Raw genomic sequence first — 23,558 nt, 5'->3', positions numbered from 1 at the left:
TACAAGCTTATATGCAAATGTACATCCTTTTCCCACCATGTACCTCTCACAATTTATTCAACATAATTGTAAATGAAGGCCAGCCCTCAATGATTTTCTTTGAGTTTAAATAAAGGCAATATATATGGCACAGGCACAACTGCTCAGCAGTAGTATGACATAGTAGTAGAAGTATTAACATTGGCAGTAATGTCTCAATAGTCAAGGTAGTAGGGCTGTCTAGTTAGTTAGTCAGTTAGTGTAGCTGTCATTATGGTAGCAGATATTAATATAATAGTAGTTTCGTTTTAGCAGTTGTGGTGGTGTGAGTTATTATATGAATAGTGATTGTACTAATAGTGGTAGTTGTGAGTGCAATAGTTGCTGTGAGGAGGATTTATACCGTAGTATCTCAGCAAATAACTGTATTACTTGATAGAATTACAGAAGTAGTAGCATTTTATACTTTATCTGCTTCCCCCAAAATATTTAATTATTTCACCTGAGCATGTGATTTGAGCAAAGTGACCCTTTTTAAATTGTCCTTAAAAAAGCATTAATACTCTTATACAAGTATATTGTTACTCTTATTGGGTGCGACAGAGATACTGCTAAAAAAAACATCCTTAGAAAACTGTTAATAGCAGAAAATACTGCTGCAAAATTGCAAACTAGCATCCTGGTTACCACGAGAAGCTGTGTTATTTACAAGAGTTTACACCGTAACTAGGAGAGCTGCTGTGAACAACTAGCCTTTGCGGTTCCAAAACAGGAGTGAGAGGTATCGGTTTCAACGTTTCTGAACTTCAATACCCTAAATTTAACACTAAGGTGTCTTGATTAAACTCCACACAAACTGCTGGTTTGTCATACTTTATACAGTAGGATATCAAAAGAAAAAAAAGGAAGTCAAAGGTGATGTTTAGATGTTTAGTTCTAGGCTCAGGTTTTCTCTCTCTCTATCTCTAACCTGTAAGTTTTGATTTGTCACCTTTCTTTTTTTTTTTTTTACTGCACGTTGGCTCCTTCAGGGACAAAGGGACACTCATCTAATGTAGCCTTGATTTTATAGAGGCTGATGAAGGCAGGTGCACAGTATATTCACATGAAAACCTTGTTGATGTGGGTTTAATTAAAGAACATTTTCACACTTCGCAGTACAGTGAAGGCTAAAATAGCGTGTGTAGGTTCTCAAGTCTCTGTTCTTGTATAGCTGATCGGCGCACTATGAATAGACTCTGTGAAGTTCTGTGGTGTACTTCGTTAATGTGCAGTGCCTTCCTGACTCATATCAGTGCTCACACTTCACCACTGTGTGTAACGGTCTGGAATTTATGTAAAAAAGGTAATGGTCTATATGGTGGGATTATGGTTTTACTCTTTTCTTTCAAATATTTTATTTGCATAATCCACACCTTTACCAATATAGCCATTCTTTGAGGTCTCTTACTAAATGGCAGCTGTGTGTGTGTGTGTGTGTGTGTGTGTGTGCGTGGGAATGTATATGTTGTTTTAGGTATGATCAATCTGACTGACACGCGTTGTGGTTTTTCACTTTCGGCAGGTGCCTATCAAGGCAAGAATGGCAAACCGCATACACTTCCACTCTGTACAGAGCTGCATTTATGGGTGTGTCACGTCTCTGATTAAGTAATCTGTGTGTAATTCAGTTTGATTTACATACAATAATACGAATTTACATTTTTATGCTTTGACCATTTCTTGATTTAAACCTGTCCTTGAGATAATGCGACGATGGCTCATGTGATGGTAGCACAAACAGCATTAAAACGTTCACCACAAAGTGAGCAGTTTCACATAAGCAATCTATTTGCTCAAGGACTTACTGTGCTGACAATGTCTTGTCATGAATGTTGACTCATGGCAACCAGGGAATTTCTGTAGCAGTTGATTTTTATATCAGCACTTATTCTTTCCCATATACATTGCTTTCAAAAACAACCTCTCAAACAGCAACCATATACATCACATAAAAGCCGTCATATCTGAGAGGTGTTTTTTTTTTTAACTGAGATTTGAGTTTTAAGTGATGCTGACAGCGCCTGATTGCATCTCATATCTTGATGCGTCACAGCTGTAATCACAGTAGCGAATGCACTCTGCTACATAATTTTGATGCTATTCAATGTGCTGTGTATTTGTGGCATTGAAAGGGAGAGGGCTGGGATTATATACTGGTTTAGGGTTGTTTGGGTTGATTGTAGGTTGTAATGGACATTGTGTTTTCTCCTCAGGGTTTGCAGGTGAAGGCTGATTATGTTCCTCTACTGCAGTCCCTGGCCACATATGGTTGGAGGCTCACCTGTGTGCTGCCAACTCCTGTAATCAAGACTAACAGGTAATGACCCTCATCTGACTATTAAAGGGGCATTAAGTAATCTCTGACCTCTAATGACCTCTGTTGGCAACCAGTAGGAATTGCAACAAGAGTAACTAAAAGCCTCCTGCACATTTTGTGCAACTTTTTAGCCATTTACATACAATTTAAATACATTAAATAATATTTCACATATTTTACCTTATATTTTGCTGCCATGGTGCTAAATCTCTAACATCAGTGCCTAATAATTGCGTAATTTACAAGAGTTGCACCTCTGCCCTGCAAAAACCTTGTAATTCATATACAGTCATTTTTAAGTGTTCAGACATTTGAAGGATTACATGGTTCTTTTAGGGTTCAGGACCCATAAGAAACCTGCTTCTTAGCTTCCTACTTAAGTTAAAGCAGTAATACCTCAATGTAGTTACAGGTAAAAGTCCTGCATTCAAAATCTAAGTATCACAAGTATGAAGGTATACCTAAGTATTAAAGTATGCAGAATGGCCCCTTTTAGAGTGTTATGTGGTTTTCAGAGGATAACAGTGAAGTATGAAATATGTTTTTTGCAAGATTTATATCCAGCTATAACCTGAACTAACACCTCTGTCTCTTTACACTAGTACAACTGCTACTTCCTCTTTTTTCTTATCCAAACGTCTTTCAATAAATATGAAAAATTAAAAATATCACCATTGACATCTTCTAGTTTTGTTGTGGGGAAGCAGTTCTTCATGTTACATGATGTGTTTCTGAAAAAAAAATTACTGAACACTGGAAAACTTAAAATCCAAACTAACGGATAGTAGGAGCACCTACTGTGGTGTATACTACCGTATGCCTGGCTCTTGTGCAGTCATAGCAATTTAAAGCATTATGTGTCCTGCCTGTGAAAACTGGAACATGTTATAAATTTTAACATTGTCAGTTCAGGTTGTTGTTCAAAGAAATATGACAGCTTTTTAGAAGAGACTGACCTAAATCTGCGGCAATTCAGACTGAGCTCATAGCTGTAGCTGAGCAGCAGCAGCAGCAGCGGCAGCAGCAGCAGCAGTGAAGGTTTAAAAGCAGCAGCTGTGACTGTTGGTGGAAAATCTCTTCACAGAAATGTAACGGTTCTTCAGCTAAGCCTGTGCTGACTCATCACTCATGGCTGTTATATGAGTGTACATCCGCTTATGGTCAAAGGCCGTGCATGTTCTCAGGCACACTGTAGGGCTTCACTTGAGACCAAAATTTGCTCTTCAATATGCTGATTATGTACTGCATAAGTTAAATATATCACTCTGGTAGAGTCTAGTTTCAGTCTAACCCTACCATACACCAGAAGACTTTGAAAAGTCTTTGAAAAGACTAAAGTCTGACACCCTCTCACATCTAAAGACGGTGTGTCATCATTTTGAGACTGGGGATCTTGTAGGGTTGCTATTTGCAAGACTACAACTAGATTCCTTTTTGCTCCTGGTGGAAATTTACAAGAAAAACTGTTGAACAATGGAGCAGAAACAGAAGCAGATTTTGGCCACAGATGTCCTTGTGGTTTGTTCTAAAAAAAAAAAAAAAAAACAGCAAAAGAAGAATACACCAAAGAGTGTGGACACGACACTGGTGGAGAGAACAAGGACAGCAAGGATGCGCCTCCCTGGAGTCCCCGCTATGTTTTCTATCTACTCAGTTTACTGCTGGAGAGAGTACACCTGTTGGTTGTTGACAATGTTCACATCATTGAACTTCACTATTTGCATGAGCCAAGACAAAAAATCAATAATGTTAAACATGTTTGATTTTATCAGAGCGTCAAGACGTGAAAAAAGGCTGAATTAAGACAGCTCGGACTGAGTTTTATGACCACACTACACCGAACGATTGAGATGACAGGAGCATGCAAAACTCTCATGATTTTATTCCGACATTGGAAATTTGTCTGTCAGTCTTTCAGTATTTGCTTAGTCACTAAGCTCACAAAATGGTGGATGTAACAGTGTCAGTTAAACTGTACCAACAGTGGTTGCTACTAGCAACTGAGTGTTAAACTGAAACCAACTGCCAGTGTGGCAAAATAGTAATATCAAAAGCAAGAGAGATGTTACAAGCACAAGCATAACTAGATGTTAATACGTATAACTTACTTATTATTCTAACATATAGTGATAATAAGGTATAGTCAGTCAGTAGTTCTTTAACTAGTGAGATGCTAACACTGTATTTTTCATTAATCATATTATGATGTGTTGTGTCATATGATGAAGTGTGGATGTTTCCATCAGCACACTGACCGAGTGTTTGCTTTGCCCCCACCTCATGTTTACTGCTCTTTCACAGCAAAGCTGATTAATTACCTCTCTATTTTCATCCTTAGTTGTTTTTTTTTATTTTTTTTTTTTACCTACCCTCCCTCTCTCCTCGCTTTCAAAATGCCACAATACAACAGCGCAACATGGCTAATTAATCAGAGTCGGCCTAGATACAGTACAAGACGGAGCTCATTTCTCTCCCTGCCTCGAAAACATTTTGCGTGCAGAAGTAATGGTTGATGATCTATTTCAGATTAGTAATACTCATTACACTTGTTTTTGTGGTGTTGACTCCTCCATTTTTAAATAGCGAATTTGCAAAGGCACGCTTTTTGTAGTCTGATGGTTTGCAGCCTGCACTCATCTGGAGGCATCGGATAAGTGTCAGTGATCTCAGCAGCGTCTGAAATTAATGCTAACTGGTGCTCAGCAGCTTCTCCACACAACATTAATTCATGTAGTTGTCTCAGAGCATGCATTCATGTTCGCCGCATTCAATTAATGTAGATGGTAATTACATTTTTAGAGCCATTAACTACAGTAAATGTGAATTTCTCTATATTAACTCTGGAACAAGAAACAGGTAGGTTCAGACAAATCAAGTAATTAGTGCAGGTATCTAACTTTATTGGAGACTAAATATTGATCAACAAATACATTATAGAGTCTTAATTTTATCTATATTTGCATTAATGGTGCAGTATTGATTTGTCTATATTTTTTAGTTCAAATGGCACTTTGCACAGGAGTAGTGTTGCAGGCTTTTCTCCTAAAGATGAAGCCACCAACAGGTACATTCACCCATAAATAGACACAGGCTATTGCTGTTCTTTATGGCTTCAAGTTATAATAGTGCGGCTGACACTGACAGCCAAGAGTAGGTTCAGTAAAGGCCTGTAATTTTCTAAGCCATCCACTCCTTTCTAGTTTAATGGGCTGGGGCTTTTGCTGGGAACTCGGGTTAGTTTTCAGCTTTGATTCACCAGGAAGCCGTCCAGCATTCTTGACAGCCCAGAAAATAGCTTATGGATAAATGGTGGAAGGAAGGAGGTAATGGAAAAAAGAAGTTGTGGTGGGCTTTGGATGGTTTAGATAGTAAGCCTTCTGCTGGAAGAGTCTCAAGTCCATTTGATGTTGAGAATGGGAAGATTTGTAGCAGGCTTTTAGGGTTCTGCAGTGATCATAAACCTGCCATCTTTCCTCATGTGCAAGGCTGAGCGGGCAGCTTAACTTTAGACAGCATCTAACCTTTGTGTGTATGTGTGCGCATATGTGTGCATGTGTTATTGAACTTGTGTCAGATAGCACAGGACAACATATCTCCTTTTAAGCCATGTCCAATAATAGCAAGAGAGAAATAAGAAGGAATAAAGCAGAAACAAACAATAAAACTGTCACAAATCAGGCTGTCACAAGGTGATAAAAGCAGTGAGGTAAAACAGAGTAGGCAGCTAAATAATGAGTGTACACTCGACTAAGAAAAGGGCTGTGCATGGCAAAGATGAGCAGACGAAAGAGTGGGAGTGAGCATGAGAGACAGGAAGCCCACTCAGAGATGAATCTGCATTTCCTGCCATGATTAATCTGTCAGCGCGAGTACTTGTGCAGATTATCCTTCTCAGAACACGGGAGTGTGACATGTGCATGGGATGGAGGATTTTGTTTGGGGAATTGAGGAAAAGAGAAGAAATCTATGTTCTGAGAAGGAGAAGATGTTCACAAGTTAAGCACAGGCATTCAGGCAAACTTAAAAATCCGCCTCTTTGCGTGTGAACCGGTTCTGTGCGAGACTCAAATGTACAGGGGGAAATGACGCTGACAGATGACCGCAGTAAAGAGGTTAGGTCACAAATGTGAGCCAATATCCTTAAAGCTGTCAGATAAGAGTGTGAAGCATGAACAGTGGCCAACAATCATTTGACTATCTTGATAGAAGGTCAAACCGGGTGGATCACTGTTATCCCAGGATTTAACTCTTAATGCATTTTACACATTTATCTTGGAATTCGACAGTATTTTTCAAGAATAAAAATAAAAACAAATAAATAATGAAAAATCTGTCAGTTTTTAAATGTGAAACAGATGGGAAAAGCGTATTTCACTCTCCGTTTCTCATTTTAATTTTTTTATAATACTAAATAAGTTAGAACTAAAAGATTAAAGAAATAAAATAATCTCACAATCCTGTTAAATTATAAACATGTTCAGCTCATGTTCTCTTCTTTTTCCCTGTCTGTCTCTGTCTCCTCATCCTTCAGTGATGGAAGTCTGTCCACCAAACAGATTGTTTTCCTGCAGAGACCAGTCTTGGGCAGAAAGAGGAGGGAATCCAAGGTACATGACTTCACAGTCCTCTCTTTGTTTCTTGGCCAGCTTGTCCACACAAGAAAAGCGACAGTATAGGTCTAAAATTCAGGCCGGCAAAAACGACCTATAGTTATGTTTATGCCATCTCGTGGTCTTAGTAATTATGGCGCAAGTGGAAGGGGATGCGACAGGAAGTGACGCAGTTCAGATGACAAAGAGATGTCAATCTGAGGTGACTTTATGTTGATTATTTGCCTAAAGGAAGTACAAACCATGATTTAATTGATCATTTTGACCCAAACCATGATCATTCCCTAACCTTAACTAAGTGGCTTTTGTGCCTAAACCTTACCAGACCTTAACCACAGTGTTTTCACACCATAAAACATAATTATTTACTATTTTAGAAAGCGGCATATTGGGTCATTATGGAGTGCTGGTCTGGTCCCCATCTGTCCTATAGAGGGCACTGAAAACACTCTTATATGTCACTTTGGGAGTCATTGGAAATAGACCTATTCTGTCATTTCAGTATGAGGACATGTTGTTCTTGGCTATATTGTGGAGTCTCCCACTAGTCATTCTGTCACCTGTTCACCATATATCCAAGGCCAACATCACCTTTTGCCACCTCCAATTCCACAGCTGTTTTTGTTTTAAGCAGACAAACACACACAGCGCTGCCAAAATGTGAATAAACCCCTCTCTGTTTGAGATACCAGGAATTCTTCAGAAATGGCCAAATTTGTTGTTTGGGGAAGCAGGGTTGGTAATGCTTTCTTAGCAACCCTGAATAGTGGAGATAACCTCTAAAGCTAACCTTTGTCCGCAGTGGAATGAATCCATGTTGACACTTTCTGTGACCCGAATTTAAACTGCCATCACAACAACACATTTAATAGGCCTGAAGACTTAGGGAATTGCTAGTGTTAACAAGATTTTCTTGCTAGTTTCTTTGCAGTTTATCTTAGTTCTCTATATCCTCGCAGTGTGTAGAACCCTGCAGAAGTTGTACAAGTAATTGAGGATATATTGCATTAAATTTCTGCATGTTTATTTGGTCAGACTGCAGGCCTTGAGGCCACTAATAACTACCCTCAAAATGGCCTCAATTTCCTTCCCTGCATCAATGAGACTCATTTGAATTAACTAGTTATCCCAGTGCAATATTAGATCCACTGTGATCCATTCTTAATTAAGTCTGTGTGTACTGCTTCAGGCGTATATTTAAAGAGTTACAATGCATCTCAGAAAAATGCTAATGTAAACTTCAAATGTTTCAGAAATTGATCTTCAAACCCCGAAGCAAGTCCAACAAGAACTGCATCAAAGACACAGCAAAGAACAAGAAGAAGAAAAAAACAAAAATCGAGAAGGATGCAGAAGAACCCAAGATTGTTGATGAAAGAAAAAAGGTTGAGAAGGAGGAAGACAAGAGCAGCGATGAAAGGGTGAACACAACAGAGGTAGAGGCAGCGAGAGGAAGTGAGACATCGAGAGAAAGGGAGGCAAGTTGTGAGGAAGATAGAAAGATTGATGATGGGATTGAGATCAGCATAGAGACTGTCGAAAAGAAAGATGGAGAAGCAGAGACAAAAGACAAAGGAGCAGAAAACGGCACAGAAGAAGAGGAAGAAGAAGTAAAGATAGCACTGGACCAAGAGGGATCAGAAGAGAACGGAGAGCCTTTAGAAAACGGAGAGGTCCAGGAGGTGACAGAAACCGTCGCGATTGTCGAAACAGAGAGCGAGACCAAAGACAAGGAGGAAGAGGGCGTAGCAGAAGCTGAAGCTGTGATCGAGAATGGAGTAGATACGGACGAAGAGAAAGAAGATGGCAAAGAGAACGTGATCAAATGCCAGGCAGAAGAACCAGCAGGCGTGGAGGTCGTCGCCAAGGATAATATGTCAGATTCACAGGCCACACCAACTAATCAAAGCCCAGAAGAGTAGCCCAGAGTAGTCCAAGTCAAGGTTTTTTTTCCCACCCTACCTCTGAAATTCCCCATCTTAAGAACTGGTTCACAGTGTTATCCCTGATCCACATTAATGGGGCTTCGATCTCCATTGCTGCAGCATTCTCCAAGCCTACCATCTTTCATAGACTATTCCCCTGTGACTTGTGTAGCTACGGAACAATTTCATGTAACCGCAGACATCAGTCCTACTGTATAACCACACATACTGAATGTATATATCCAAGACAAGAGATGCTGATGCAGGATAGTCAACATGGAGTCACTGGAATAACTGGATGAAAATCAACAGAGAGGTGAATGCCTAGAATGATGTCGTGATTACGTAGGGCACATTTTTCTTTTACTTAAGAAGAATGAGCAACAGTTTAAAGGCTTGGTCATGCCAGCGAAATAAATCTACAAGAATTTTTTGTGTCGAGTTGACACACAAATTCACACCACTAACCAATAGCAAGCTGTCTTGACTGCAGACCTTTCGAGGAACAGAGAGTCCAAAATAGGGAAAGCTCTCATAGCTCATTAGCTGTGTTGCTATATCTACCTTTATTTAACCTCCTCCATCGGAGTATGAACGGCTCCACAAAAGCGGTATGGTTTGCAGATAGTTTTGAGACAGGAGTCAATGGTACAGTAACCAATAACTCTTTATTGAATTCTGGGAACAATTGCCAGGAAAGCTCAGACAGCCCTTGTGACTGACTATCGCTAGCGTGTTAGCAGTTCATCGCCATTAATTCACAAAATTAGCCTTGAAAGTACTCAGAACCACATACAGTATTTTCACTGTGCTACTCTCTGGTGTGACCAAGCCTTTAAGGGGACAAGGAGCGTTACATCATTCTCCTGTTCAATTAGGGTTAATTAGATAACCTGAAATAACAGCAGTGACATTGTTTCTGAAAATAAATGTGGATCGCAGAAAGTTCCCTGCTTGCTTTTGAAGAAAAGTATGAGAAACCCCCCAAAAGTAAGTCCTAAAGTAAGAGGGAGAACAGAGCATGGTTAGCTTTTCTTGTCTTGTCCTAGAGACCCAGATAGCACCTGTTACAAGAGGTACTTTCACCTTGCAGTTGAGCAGTTTGAGCCGCTCTTTTCATTTTTTGAAGCTGAGGAAAAAGTCAGCTCCAAAATCCAGAATTTTGACAAGACACTGGCCTGCCTCATCCACAAAAAATGGCAGAAAAGCGTCATATGTGATCACAGATTGTATCACCATTTCCTGTTCCTTCATTCTGTGCACCATAGTAAGTTGTGATGTGGAGGGAACTTGGAGGAGAACACTGGTAGAGGTGATGGGAAAGGCATTTGTTGCGACAGGCAATCCAAAGTAGGGTGAAGAGATAATTGTTTACGCTGAGCTCTAAGCCGTCAAGTGCTTCAAAGAGAGCCGATAATCACTCTTTGGTGTGGTGTGCTAAGCTCACCTTGCATACAGAATGTTCCATATTCAAAGCCAAGTTAGATAAGGATGTGAAATTCAGCTGAATGTTTGCAGCTCGGGGACAGAACTCATATTTAGACACACCTAGTTAGGTTTTATGTAGCCGAGTGAGGATCTATTTCTGCTCAAAGTTACATTTTTAATGATATTTCCAGTCAGCAGCCACAAACAAAAGCACTTGTTAGAATGGAAACAAAGTTAATCTGTGTGGCCACAACCAAGACTTGTTGTTCACTGAGACCAAAACTGAAGATTAAGAGGGAAACATTGAGACAAAGAAGGAGATTGAGAGCGAAGGAGAAAGACCACAGAGCATAGGGGAGTCAAATAAAAGAAATGAATAGGCTCATTTAAAGTAACGGCCGCTTGCGTCCCACATTCCCCGTTGAGATTTCCTTCATTACTTTACCTCCAGCTCTTACCAGACATCATTTCTGACAATAACCAATTCATAATGTGCTGTTTCATGGCATTGTGTAGCTTTCTGTTTTAAAAAGGGGGGTGGGGAGGGGAGGGGGGGGTGACAACGTTAACAGCATAGAGCTCTCATTAGCTCACTAATGGATTTTGTCAGTGGGGTATCTGTCAGGAATCATGCATTTATAATGGTGGTCACTTATTGGGGGAGGTATTGACAGCAAAACACCTCAGTATGTCAAGCAAATAGCCTTCAGATTTAACGGTGATGTCATGGGGAATCATTTGCACTGAGGAGGAAGAGTTCTCGTTAAAAAAATGCTAAATTTTTGCAAAGAAATTACACACACTCCATCATAAAATATGCCTATTTATTAAAATGTTAACATTTGGTCAATCAATGACTTAAACTACCTGCTGTCCTGCTTTAGGTAGACTGTAATTTGTCATAATTTGGATCTTTTATTTTATGAGAATAGATGATAGCTTGGTCAAGAAAAATGTCTCCATTTTGGGAATGAGACTCCTCAATTACACACAAGTAAGATCGATTACGCTGAAGTGCTCTCTTTTTGGGGGATTAATCCACCCGCCGCTGAGATTTTTTTCAATGTAAAATGGCAAATGCTTGTGTGTAGAGTAGAATATAAAACTGTGACCAGTTTAGCCTTATTACTATACTGTAAATGGCCCACAATCTGCTATTAGAAATGTCTTTTAGAGGCACAATGGTGATTTAAGTGTTATATGTTTGTTATAGTCAAACAGGAAAGTTTTGCTACAGTCAGTGTTGGTATTTTGAAGGTGAGTTTATTGTTCCCTGTTTTAATTACTGGAATTCAGAGAGAGGGGATAAACGATTTGAAGTGTTTGTCTATATGAAGGATGTTTTGAACATGTTTTGTTTTTGTTTTTGTTTTTTTTTATTGTGAGTGTTCTGTTTTTTTAAGAGACGTATGATTTTACTGTGGATTTTGTGTTGCCTCTGCTGTTCCGCTAAAGCTTGCTAAAATGTATTTCTGACTGACGCTTCGAGCTACCTCCCGAGGGCTGTTGTTGGTTTTAAACCAAGGGGTCACCGCGTGTGTGACCTCCTAAAACATATGCTCCTTGTCCTCTCGCCCTCCACTATGACGGAGCCCAGACCTGTGAGCGTGAGGTCATCGCTAATGGCAGACAAGGTCAAGGGTCATATTTGAGCCAGAATGGATTTTCCACAGCTGTACAACAGGAGTTTGCACGAGCACATGAAAAATAACCACTCCGATATTGAATTAAGATATGAAGTCATATCATAATATTCTCTGTGGTATTTTCTTTTCTATTTTTACCTTCATTCTCTCAGCTGCTTTTAGCTTTCGGCTGTTTGAGCTTTAATAAGCACTTATTGTATTCAAGAAATATTTTATGCTGCCTCTTGCATCACAACTGCTGGGGAGCAAATAACACCCAGCTGTCACTTCTACGCTTTTGTTAGAATATGACAAATATGAATTATGAAAGGCAATACCAAAAGACAGCCTCTGATAGCTGTGGAGATCATTATGAATATTTGAGAAATTTCCCAGCTGAATCCCGGTCAACTTATTTTGTCAGATTTAATCGGTTTCTTCAATCTCCCCCATGCACAGATAAATGTTTTTACTGTCATCTGTTTTATGAATATGGATTTATTTCAGTATTCCTGTCTTTCTCCTTTTTTTTTTTTTAATCTAAAAACTGTGACATTTATTCCCTTTTGGCATCCTGTGAAAACAGATAGATCATATTCCACTTTATCAAGGGCAGCAGAGTTTGGAAAATCAGTAAAGCAGCACAGTGATCTCATCCGACATGACTGTTTTTTTCGACTCCCACTACATTCCAGTTAGACATCCACAGACATGGATGACTGTAACCTTGACAAAAGTTACAACCGGCCCTGTATCCGTCTGTCCTACCTGAGGCCGTGGCCTTCAGGGCTCCATTTTTCCCTGATAAGGGCTGATTGGTTGCGGTGCAGTCTAACCTCTGACATGAGTACACTCCAGGGACTGTGGGTAATTATGATTTTTTTTTTTTTTGTCTGGTATTATGAAAAAAAAAAAGAAGAAAAACACAGACAGGGAGAGAAAAGCGAGGCAGGATCTGACACTTCATCAGTTAAATGATGCTGAACCATGTTAACTTAGCCGTCCGTGAAAAGAAGGAGACCTTTGACTAATGTTACACTTAAATATACATTTGCAGCTCTCTGCCCATTTGTGTATAAAAAAAAAGGTAATATACAGTTTCCTGTCTTATATCAGCATAATTGTTTCTGAGCCTCAATAGTGGCGCTGGTGCAATCGTTCTTGGTAATGCTGTAAAAAAAAAAAAAAACACGTAATGGTTCATTTCCTGTGTGCTACTATGATGTGAAATGGGCAGAGTAGAAATGACAGAACATGATACAATAGGATGCCGTCATTTTTTTTCTGTGTTGTCACTTTAGCTTGCTCACAGCCTCTGGAAAATGTATTCTTAGGTTTTTGTCTCTGATGTTAGTTTTTTATCACCTCGGCTGCCATCATGAATGTTGAGTATCTTTGATCATGTGCTGTCGTCACTTGCATAGCAGTGTTTGCTATCGAGGAAGAAAAAGTATTCTTTATCTTTGCTATCCTGAGTATGTCCACATTCCTATTGTTCATGACATCTGTACAATTTGTATATTATAAAATGATTTATATTTAATGTGTACATGTGTCTTTGCTTATTTGGTGTCAAAGGAAATATACAGTTGCTTCTCTTTTGTTGAGACAGCAGCTATTAAAAGATACTTTGATCCTCAGTCACAAAGCTTTTTCAGGAATTATCCTTTAAGTCTCGACTTGACTCATGAACTCGTAATGCTGTTTCATTTTTACAGTTGGCGGAGAAAAATATACACAGATGCCTCCTGCAACCAGACCTGTTGTAAAGACCACTGAGGTTGAGTCTGAGCAATTTCAGGATTGAGTCAAAACCAAGTCTAATAAAACAAAACGATTTCCATTCAATATTCTTCACAATGCTGTTCATGGTGAGTCATCTGTGATATAACTCTGTCACTCAGTTGTGCAATCGTTTGGATTTAGAAAACAAACAGGAAACGACATAAATCTGCTTAAATCTGGCATTTAAAAAACAAATTATGATAATAACACAGCAAATTAGAGCAGATTGGATTAGATTTAACTTTATTGTTGTTGCACAAAGTAGAAGCACTGAGACAACAAATGATGTAAGGCATTTAACCAGAAGTACAAAATAGGGCAAAAAGTGCTCATTTACAAACAATATGTAATGTAATTATATATATGCAATTACTAGAAACTAAATATTGTTGCACAATGTTACAAATAATAATAACTATGGGTGTATGATATCTTTCCACACATTTGTACATTAACAATGACAGCTGAGTGACAGTAGAGCAGGCTCTGAAATAATAGAAAAAACATCTCAAGACCGTGAGCAGGCCCAAATACTACAGTACAACCCTGCCTGTAACCTTGAGTATCTGTTTGAATCAGCAGACACATCATCATGTGCTCCAGCTGTCTGTGTGTCATTAACTTGCAGAAACAATTTCTTGGAGACGTTGTCTTCTAACTGTACAGGGACAGTTCATGTTGCCATCAATGACAAACAGATACGGAAAAAAAAAAAAAGAAAAGCAGAGGAGGGAAAGGAGACTTATGAACCCAAATTTGTTTTTTCTCTAGGAGAAAGGATCTAATTTTTAAAATCTGCTCCATCTGGTTATTACCTTCATTATGACGAAACCTTAGAATAGATCAACTTTATGGTTATTTCACACCCAACACCAAAACAATACCATTCATTCCGTCCAAACATCAAAACAATGCCATTCAGCCTCAAAACTGTTACTCATGCGTCAATATATCACATAAAAACCCAGGCTGGCACCCATGATAATAACCCTATGGTGTTTATGAAGAGAACTATATTTACAGTTGAGTCAACACAGCCGGTGCAATCTATAAGTCATGAGCTCAGAGCCCAGGGGAGAGTAAGGTCATTAAGAGGAGGGCTTTGCCTTCAAACAAAACCACAAACACCATATCCATTCTGTTCACTGTAGGAGGCGTTAATGGCTTTTGAAGCAGTTTGGGAACCCCTGGCGAGCCGCTAAACTGGTCAGAAACACATTCATCCTGTGGTTTGGATATTAAACCTATGACCCGGGGCGTTATATCCCTGAGGTTCCACTCTCGGACGCAGAGGTAATGCTATACAGCACAACAACGTGCTGAAGGCAGCATGTTTTAAATAATGGTGTTTCTTTGTGACTCAAGGAAATGTTGAATTTATCATTGCAGCACAAGATACCATAGCAGTTTTTAAGTAGGGGTTGAGGTTGATTCAACACAGATTTTGGGTGTTTGTGCCCAGATGGCTTCTGAGGTGCCACAAGCTTCTGGGATGGAGCTGCTTCGCTGTGCCAGGTGTTGGACATTGTTGAATTGATCTAAAATTCATTGCACTCATAAAATCAGTCAAAGAGGTTTATGTTGGCTTTGTCGTGCCATTAAAGTCATGGATTCTGGTGAGATGTGGGTTAAAGTCCTGCTTGAGGCAGTACTGCCATCTAGTGGCTGTCATGTGCAGTGAGATCACAATACTGGACCCAGGACTCATCTAGTTCTTGATTGTTTTAGTGATGAAATGACAACGTCTATTAATCAAGTATTCAGTCAACAGAAGATTGATTTACTACAGTTGTAATAACTGTCAAATCTGAAGTAAATGATCACATAAAAAAGCTTTTCTCTATCTTTTATCATGATGAAATAATTATGAAATAAAATTTCCCTCTTATTTCCCCTTTTAGGGGGCATTCCACCAATCTGACATATAAAGTTCTGTTTACTCATCACGCCAAATAATACTCAGCCTCTGAAAACAGTCGTATAATGTCTGTGGTTGTGAAGATGAGAAAATATCCCTGATGATGCCATAGTGATGTCATCAGTTATAAAATTAGATTTAAGACTGAGGTTTGACAGAAAACCTCCTTTACAAATGTGGAAGTTTGAAAGATGTAGACATTTAGCAGACAGGGAAGGTTTAATGAAAGACAACACTGAGTTTTAATTATGGGAAATGTAGGTTCCAGGGGGTTTTACAGAGGAACTGAAAATCCGCCTGTGTTGTTTCAGAATTGAATATTCTTTTTAATCTGTCCTGACTTTATGACAATGTGCAATATTAACTGCTGCAATACCCCCTTAAGTAGCTTCAGAGTTAGAAAAAACATCTTATTTCCATACAGTCTGACAGTATGTTCTGTATCAGCTTGTTCTAGCTGTTCATTGAAGAGTGAGTGAAATATTTAAAACCAGACTCCATGTTTTTATGGCTGCACTATTCCATCAAATAGAAATATTCTAGCTCTGTTGTGTATAATTTCATACACATTTCCTCAAAATTTTGCCTGACATTCTCTGGAAACTGTCAAATCTCCAATTCAAAGTAAAGTTCAGTGGGCTTGAACAGTGTTTGGCTGCACAGCGTGAATTTCTAATGACTGTCAGTGTGAGTCAGTGTGGTTTATTAGGTGTTGTTCAGACAAAATAAGCAATTTGAAGATAACACTTTGGGCTCTCTGAACCATATTTTCTTGAAGGAAATTATGGACAAAGTTGTTTTTTTACATTGTTAACTTGAAATGAGCTCCCTCCTCACACAACTGCTTTCCTTGTCAACACTCCTGGTGATATACAAGCAGACCAACAAGCGCACTTGAACATCTAATAAGTACACTTTGAACTTAGATATGAGGTCAACACCAGTATATTCATTACCATAACAGAGAGGAACTCTGTAGCTGTGCGTTGAAAACTGTAATCACTTTGCCTTGACTTGCACAATCTTCTGAAAACCATTACTGCAGTGTTTGATAACATCCTCAAGTTCCCTCCGCACACACTCTGTGTTAGCAGATTAACTACTCACCAATTAATTAACACAATTACCTCTGTGTGTGCCAATCGGTGTCTTATCAACCTTTGTCAGGCCTTAAACTGTAAATTAATTAATACCCCCTCTCTTGTCATTTCTTAATTACCTCAGTTCCAGCAGGAATTCTGAGAAATGCCTGTGTCAGCGGCTCTGTTTTGTGCTCACGCTTATTATGACTTTGCTGTGAGCTCACTGGTTCATTAGACAGGATATGAAAACATGCTGCTCTCATGCTGATGAGAGGTGAGGAGGGGATGACATGATCTAAAAAAAAAAAAAAAAAAAAGGCTTTTCAGACCGGTGCTTGATTTGAAGCGGCGCTGTTTATTAATCTTTTTATTTTTGCTGCTGAAGGTGACACTCAGCTTTGTTTGGAGAGCTGGATGTTTTGACAAATAACTGTCAGTTTATTGTAGACTGCTGCAAACTATGAGCTCAACACATATTTATGTTTTTAAAGAGGAAAGAACTGAAACTATACACAACCCTGTCAGGTTCAGGAAAATTATTAAAGAGACAGCAGCAATTCAAATGAGCATTTTATTATTTGTCATCTGTGAGTTTAAGGTTGGATCAAACTTCTCAGGAGCGCTCAGTGTTCACCGATCACTGTAGATAAAAACATCAAACACAGAGTCATAAACAGCAATGAATGGTTGTCACAGAGAATATATTACATTTGACATTCAGATCATTTCATGCAGTCATCCAGCAAACCTTTCATTCCTCCAAATGTTAAAAATAGACCCAATCTGCAGTTTTTTTTTTCTTTTTGGAGAGGAAGTGAACATTGAACTCATCTTGGGCATTTTATTTCTTATATTTATATGAATTAAAATAAATAATACAGTGCAATAATATACATTTTACAATGCAATAAAACTAGCACACTCACTTTTATATATTCATTCTATATTCAGAAAGAGAGAAAATAACTAAAAAAGACACAAGAGAAAAGCTCTGATGGGATTCGATCTCTGTGTTCATGAGGAATGCAAACTTATACTGTAAGCTGCCATCTTTTTTAATCTCAACCAGAATAACAATAAAATATTTTCTTTGTTGTATTTTTGGATGTGGTTCAGTTAGGTTCAAACAGCCCAATAATAAATAAATCACAGCTTGGAAACAAAAGTCAGAAAGTAGCGTGATTATTGGTCAGTGATTGATTCATCTCTCATCCTTGGAGGTGAGAGGTTTTGGGGGGCGATGAAACTTCAGACAGCTATGATTCCAGTTTATGTAACTGTGATTAAAAATGACGGACATGTCTGTGCTCTCTGACATAATTCATCTCTATGGTGTTTATCAGTTAAGCACGAAGAAACAGCTGAAAATGAAAAGTAAAGATCAGATTGGTATCTCCCAGAGCAGCGTTAAAAAGCCAGTTGGATCCATCTTACAAAGCGTTTTGAAATATCTTCTGAAACGTAATTATTAGCAATCATGACTGCCAGAATGATTGAATCATATTTCTTTAAACTTCTCATATATTCAAGTCAAGTATTTTACATCCTAATCACCAGGATGTAGCATAATCTGTGTCTCTGATTCCTGATACTGATTTCTGATGTAAAATAGAGTCATTTCCAAACATGAAGAACAGCTGGCGGTGAAGCTCCTCAAGTAGCCATGTCTCCATCTTCATCACCTGAGAACACCTGGAGAAAATCTCATCTCATCATCAAAAACTCTTGAGATAATGAGGAATCCTAAGGCAGCCACTTGACTGGCTGTGAGTATGAAAACTCCCCATTTGAGATTTGCTCCTCTGGTTAGTTTTTGGGGAAAAAAAACAAGTTCTCAATTGCCTAATGTTTTGGGTTGACATGTAATGACATCCCACTTTGCATTTTTGCATTTCTTTTGCAAATTTTGTGCTTAATTTTCTAAGATTATCTGGTGTAGTTTGTTCTTTCTCTTCTTGAAAGAGGACAAATGACTGGATATCAAGCATCATGCTGTAGGTTGGGGTTGGGATTAGGGTTAGGGTTAGGGGGTTAGGGTTAGGGGTTCGGGTTAGGATTAGGGTTAGGGGTTAGGGTTAGGGGGTTAGGGTTAGGGGGTTAGGGTTAGGGGTTAGGGTTAGGGGTTCGGGTTAGGGGATTAGGGTTAGGGGGTTAGGGTTAGGGGTTAGGGTTAGGTCATTAACCACTGAACCGTTTCTGGGCTTTAGCTCATTATTTAACCCTCCATCTTACCTACTGAGGCCTTGCACAGCAATGAAAGTGCACGTCATTGAGGGTGGAGTCATCCAGGCCATACTGGTATTCCTCCATCTTGGTCTCGATGCCACAGATTCCTCCATCACGACATTCCTCGCTCCAGCGGCCGTACTCTCCCCAGTCCATGCCTTGCCCCTCCAGCACTGGGTTGCTGCTGCAGCGGAACTTGATATTGTTAGCGGCTGTGTCGTCACCAAACAGACCCAGATGGGGCTCCACACGAAGCTGGAAAGAGGTGAGCACACCAGTGGGGCAGTACTGGGGCTGGGACCAGTCACCGAAGCTGGACGGGAGAGCAGGAATACAGGAGAGGGGAGAAAAAAAAAATCAGCAAAGGATCCAAGATGTGGGCTGGAAATACTGGATGAAAGTCAAGCCATTTCAAAATCTGAGTGCCTAATTTGCAGTCTTGGCAGAAGCAGAACTTTCATTTCCCCTCTGAACATGATGGGAAGCTGCCAGTCTCCAGCTTCCTGCTGCTTTCAAAGTACCTACTTTATTCTTGTTTAACCTGTATAGTAGAGCCAGGTTAGTCCCACTGAGATCAAATAGATCTGACCGCAGCAACAAACAGCTGCATATTTAAAGACATCAGTAAACGTTTTAGCATGAGTGGCAGAGATGTGTGAAGGAAAGTGTTTCTATTAATGTTTATTATTGTCCAACTTAAGATTTCCTTCTGCTGAATACTGGCTTCCTAAAGAAAACTTTCACCACACAAACCAAATGTGTGTGGCAGGACTGTTTACCTAATATTCATTCATTGCTACAAATGAAAAGCAAGCAAAACCAAGTGTATTTAAATTTACCAGTGCAAATTAGAGAAATTAATACTTGCCATTCTTTCACCGATAAGTTGAAGCTGTGGCTCATTAACAGTCAAGCATGTAAACATTAGAACATTAGCTGCCTTTCTGCTGCCTTCCTGTTTGTTTTGTTTCTTTCTTTATTTTTATTTATTTATTTATTTTACTGAACTTAGTATCTATTGTTAATTATATTGTGTTGTGACATTGTTTGGTGGATGTGTACCATATTTAGTCTGTGCGTTTTAATTATGTCATTTACTATGACTTTTACTAGATGTTATTTTATTCTAATTTTAGGTTGCCTCTTTAACATCTGGCACTGATGAAAATTAGCCCCTCAGGCTAATTCTGGGTCATTTAGAATTAGCAAGTTCTTTTTTTTATTATTGTTGTTGCTGATTAATGAGCATTGACTCTGTCAAATAAATAAATAAAAAATAAGAATCAGAATTGCTGAAATGCTTTATAGCTCAGTTATGATGCATTAATACCAATGAGGTTTGTGTTGCCAGGTTGTGAAAACTCTGTTTGACTGAGCCCGACAGTGGTGGAAGAAGTATTCAGATCTTTTATTTAAGAAAAGTACTAATACAGCAATGTAAAAATACTCCATTACAAGTAAAAGTCCTGCATTAAAATCCTACTTAAGTAAAAGTACATAAGTATTATCAGCAAAATGTACTTAAAGTAATAAAGTAAAAGTACTCATTTTGTCCCTGAGAATGAGCAGCATGTTACTGTTGTAGCTGCTGGAGGTGGAGCTAGTTTGAACTACTTTATATCCAGTTAGCTAGTTTAGTGCAGTGGTTCCCAACCTAGGGGTTGGGGCCCTCCAAAAAGTCACCAAATAAATCTGATGGGTCGTGAGATGATTAATGGGAGAGGAAAGAAGAAAAAACAAAGTTCTGATACACAAATCTGTTTTTCTGACTTTTTCTCTAATTGATTTTTGGTGAAATATTGGATCATTTGAACATTTATTGAAATGAAACCATGTGAGAAGTTTAGAGGGAAAAATCACTATTTGGTGGAGCTGTTAACACCTCACAGACGTCTGAATGTGACCCCGACTACACACTGCTTTTTATAAGACGACACAAGCCTAAAAGGTTGGAAACCACTGGTTTCATCTTTAACAATGTGTTGTATTTTAAAAGCTTGTTATATTATCCATTGTGTCAAATCATCTGAAAAGTAACTAAAGCTGTCAAACAAATGTAATGGAGTAGAAAGTACAATATTTCCCTCTGAAATGGAATGGAATGGAAGTATAAAGTAGCATAAAATGGAAATAGTGAAGTAAAGTGCAGGTACCACAAACTAATTACTTTCCACCACTGGAGACTGATAAATTGTTCACAACCTGACACCCCAAATTTGTTCCTATGAAGGGTTTATAACTGGTCTTTAAAGCATTAGTAAATGATTTCTTGTCCATTAATAAAGCCATTAGTTACAATCTAACTCTGAAGCTACTTAAGCCCTTTATAAAGGAGCATTATTAGAGAGTGGTTAAGTTGCGGGCAACTTACTAGCCAGTGTGGGACTCGACAGAGTACAGGAAGCTTCTGTCCCCGTCTTTGGCGCAGATGAGGCGGATCCCGTTCAGGGCAGTGTCATCCGCTCCGTACTGGTTGGGCTCCACCTGAGGAAACAGAATAGCGTTCCCAGAAGCTCTGCTCTAACCAGATTTTTATCTCGTCCTGATGATGCAGCTGCCAAATTTGGAGTGAGTTCAGATCAGGTTAAAGCTGATTGTTTTGAGGGTTTGGTTTAGTCAGTTAGTATCTGAAGAATGACCGAGAATTGTTCTGAATGCAGCTTAACACATAGAAAGGATTATTTTTTCTTTTTTTTTTGCATTAAACAAAATACAAGATAGAAAACTGGAGATTCTTTTAGTCAGATATTTGTCCCCTCTAAGATGCCTTAAAGGTTCAAATTTCTTCCAATCTATCTTAAAGCAATACTCACATGCCCATTTGGACATCAAAGCAATTTTTGTCACTATAATTGTTTCTCCTCTACATACTGGCTGTGAAATGATCCCTTTTTAACGTGACTCCAATATAAAAGATGGGGGACTAAATCCGCAAAAATGCATTTCTAAGTTCAGCTGCAGCAGATATGAGGCTTCTTCTAAATTATGAATGATAATAAATGATGATGAATGAAATGGGTTAACAAAGTTAGTGTGTATTTTAACAGAAAATCCCTCGTGTTTCCCTTGAAAGCTCTTGTCTTCCCTCAACAGTGTCTCCTTGCTGAGCTGCTGTGGACGGATACAGTGACAAAGAGAGGAAATTTCATAGTCTTAACCCTTGCATACGGTTCATATTCTGACCCTTTACATTATCCCCTCATAATTAGTCTCTCTACCAAATTTCTGGATCACAATTTTGTTTTTAATTTATTCATAAATACCTTATCAGTCATTAATACATGGGTGATTAATCCTTAACGTTTTAAGGCTTTCAGAGAGCAGAGAGAGTTGTTTAGGTTTTCACAATCACATTATATTATAGTCCTATGTTACATAAAACAGGAGAACATGACAGCCATCATGATTTCAATTAAATCTATTGAATGTGAAGAACGCAACAACATTTTTGAATGGTGATTTTTGATTTTGTGAATAAATACGGGTCTAATTTAACCCAGAACACACTCTATGTACAAAAATGTGTATGTAAAGTTGAAATATTTCCATTTTTGTATATTCTGGGTCATAAAATTTCAGACTAAAAGAACTCTTTTAACTAAACTTTTTGTAAAATCAAACTGAGAACATGATTCACATCTTCAGCGACCATATTCCATCATGAATATATATTGCAAATGAATATATAATTGAACAATTGAATTAATTGAATTGTAAGATTATTTTTCTTTGCCACAAGTTTGTTTAGAGTAATTAGAATATTTGAAATGTGTGAAAGAGTAAGTGTCTTTACCCTGACACTGAATCCAACAGCAAAGAACTTGTCTGGACACATCTCAGGCCAGGTCCAATTTCCAAATTGTTCTCCGTTGCTCACGGTAAGCAGAGATGCGTACTCTCTGTTGTTGAAGGCCACACCAGCTCGCTGCAAAACGGTCTTCTCCTCACACAACCCACAGGACAACATGGCCAGCGTGGCCAGAGCAGTGAGCAGACTTGCCATATTGACAGCAGTGAGTCAATCAGTGTTTCACTCAGAAATGCCAACTAACAAGTAGCCGGGGTTCAGACTAACAGCGCTTATAGCTTCCCTGTCGATCCCAAAATACTCGTATCAGGATGAATCATTTACAGAGTCGCAGACTGGCGTGGGAATGAACAGCTGGTGTTAGAAAAAGAAAAGGTTAGAGACACTAGGCCTCTGCTATGCGTCTGTGAATTAATTCAGCTTTTACATGCACATTGTCAACTGTAGAGTGCAGAAAATACATAGTTCACTTTGCAAATGTGATCCACAAGTTAAGAAGTCTTGTAATTCATGTTGCAAAGATGGCTGTTGTCCAAGTCTAATAATGTCTAGACTGAGACGTGCTGGGCGAGTAGGTAAGAGATTATTAGAAAAGGTGGAAAGCATTTTATTTTGTATTGCCTGGATAGACTCAGATATCAAACCTTATCACTGTTGTCAGATAAAAACTGAGAAAGTCAGTTTTTATCTGAATTAAGGAGAGCAGCTACCACGAGATTGATGTTTTTTATTTTTAAGGAAAAGTCCCCACAAGTGTTGCATGGATTATCCTGAACTTTGGTAGTAATAATAATACTAATAACCAGTATTCGC

The 23,558-nt window shown here is 38.8% G+C and overlaps 2 protein-coding genes across 3 annotated transcripts in view; one reads left to right on the top strand and one right to left on the bottom strand.

Moving 5' to 3' along the window:
- Positions 1-13,475, top strand: part of LOC122987812 (raftlin-like) — a 106,297-nt gene extending 92,822 nt beyond the window's left edge. For both annotated transcript variants that reach the window (XM_044359852.1, XM_044359851.1), the window contains exons 8-10: positions 2,235-2,338; positions 6,870-6,945; positions 8,202-13,475. In XM_044359852.1, coding sequence (XP_044215787.1) covers positions 2,235-2,338; positions 6,870-6,945; positions 8,202-8,870 — 849 coding nt within the window. In that variant the 3' untranslated portion in view covers positions 8,871-13,475. The remainder of the gene's footprint in view (positions 1-2,234; positions 2,339-6,869; positions 6,946-8,201) is intronic.
- Positions 13,476-17,268: 3,793 nt separating this feature from the next.
- LOC122987829 (vitelline membrane outer layer protein 1 homolog) lies at positions 17,269-23,025 on the bottom strand. The gene is made up of 4 exons (XM_044359870.1): positions 22,731-23,025; positions 21,309-21,421; positions 18,944-19,250; positions 17,269-17,351 (listed from the first exon to the last, which is right to left on the bottom strand). The coding sequence occupies exons 1-3, from the start codon at positions 22,938-22,940 to the stop codon at positions 18,944-18,946; spliced, it is 630 nt and encodes a 209-aa protein (XP_044215805.1). The 5' UTR covers positions 22,941-23,025; the 3' UTR covers positions 17,269-17,351.
- Positions 23,026-23,558: the final 533 nt, after the last annotated feature.

Source organism: Thunnus albacares, chromosome 8, assembly GCF_914725855.1.
Source record: "Thunnus albacares chromosome 8, fThuAlb1.1, whole genome shotgun sequence".
Classification (NCBI taxonomy): domain Eukaryota; kingdom Metazoa; phylum Chordata; class Actinopteri; order Scombriformes; family Scombridae; genus Thunnus; species Thunnus albacares.
Note: the sequence above shows the minus strand (reverse complement) of the source record. Positions and strands in the feature narration are given on the sequence as shown.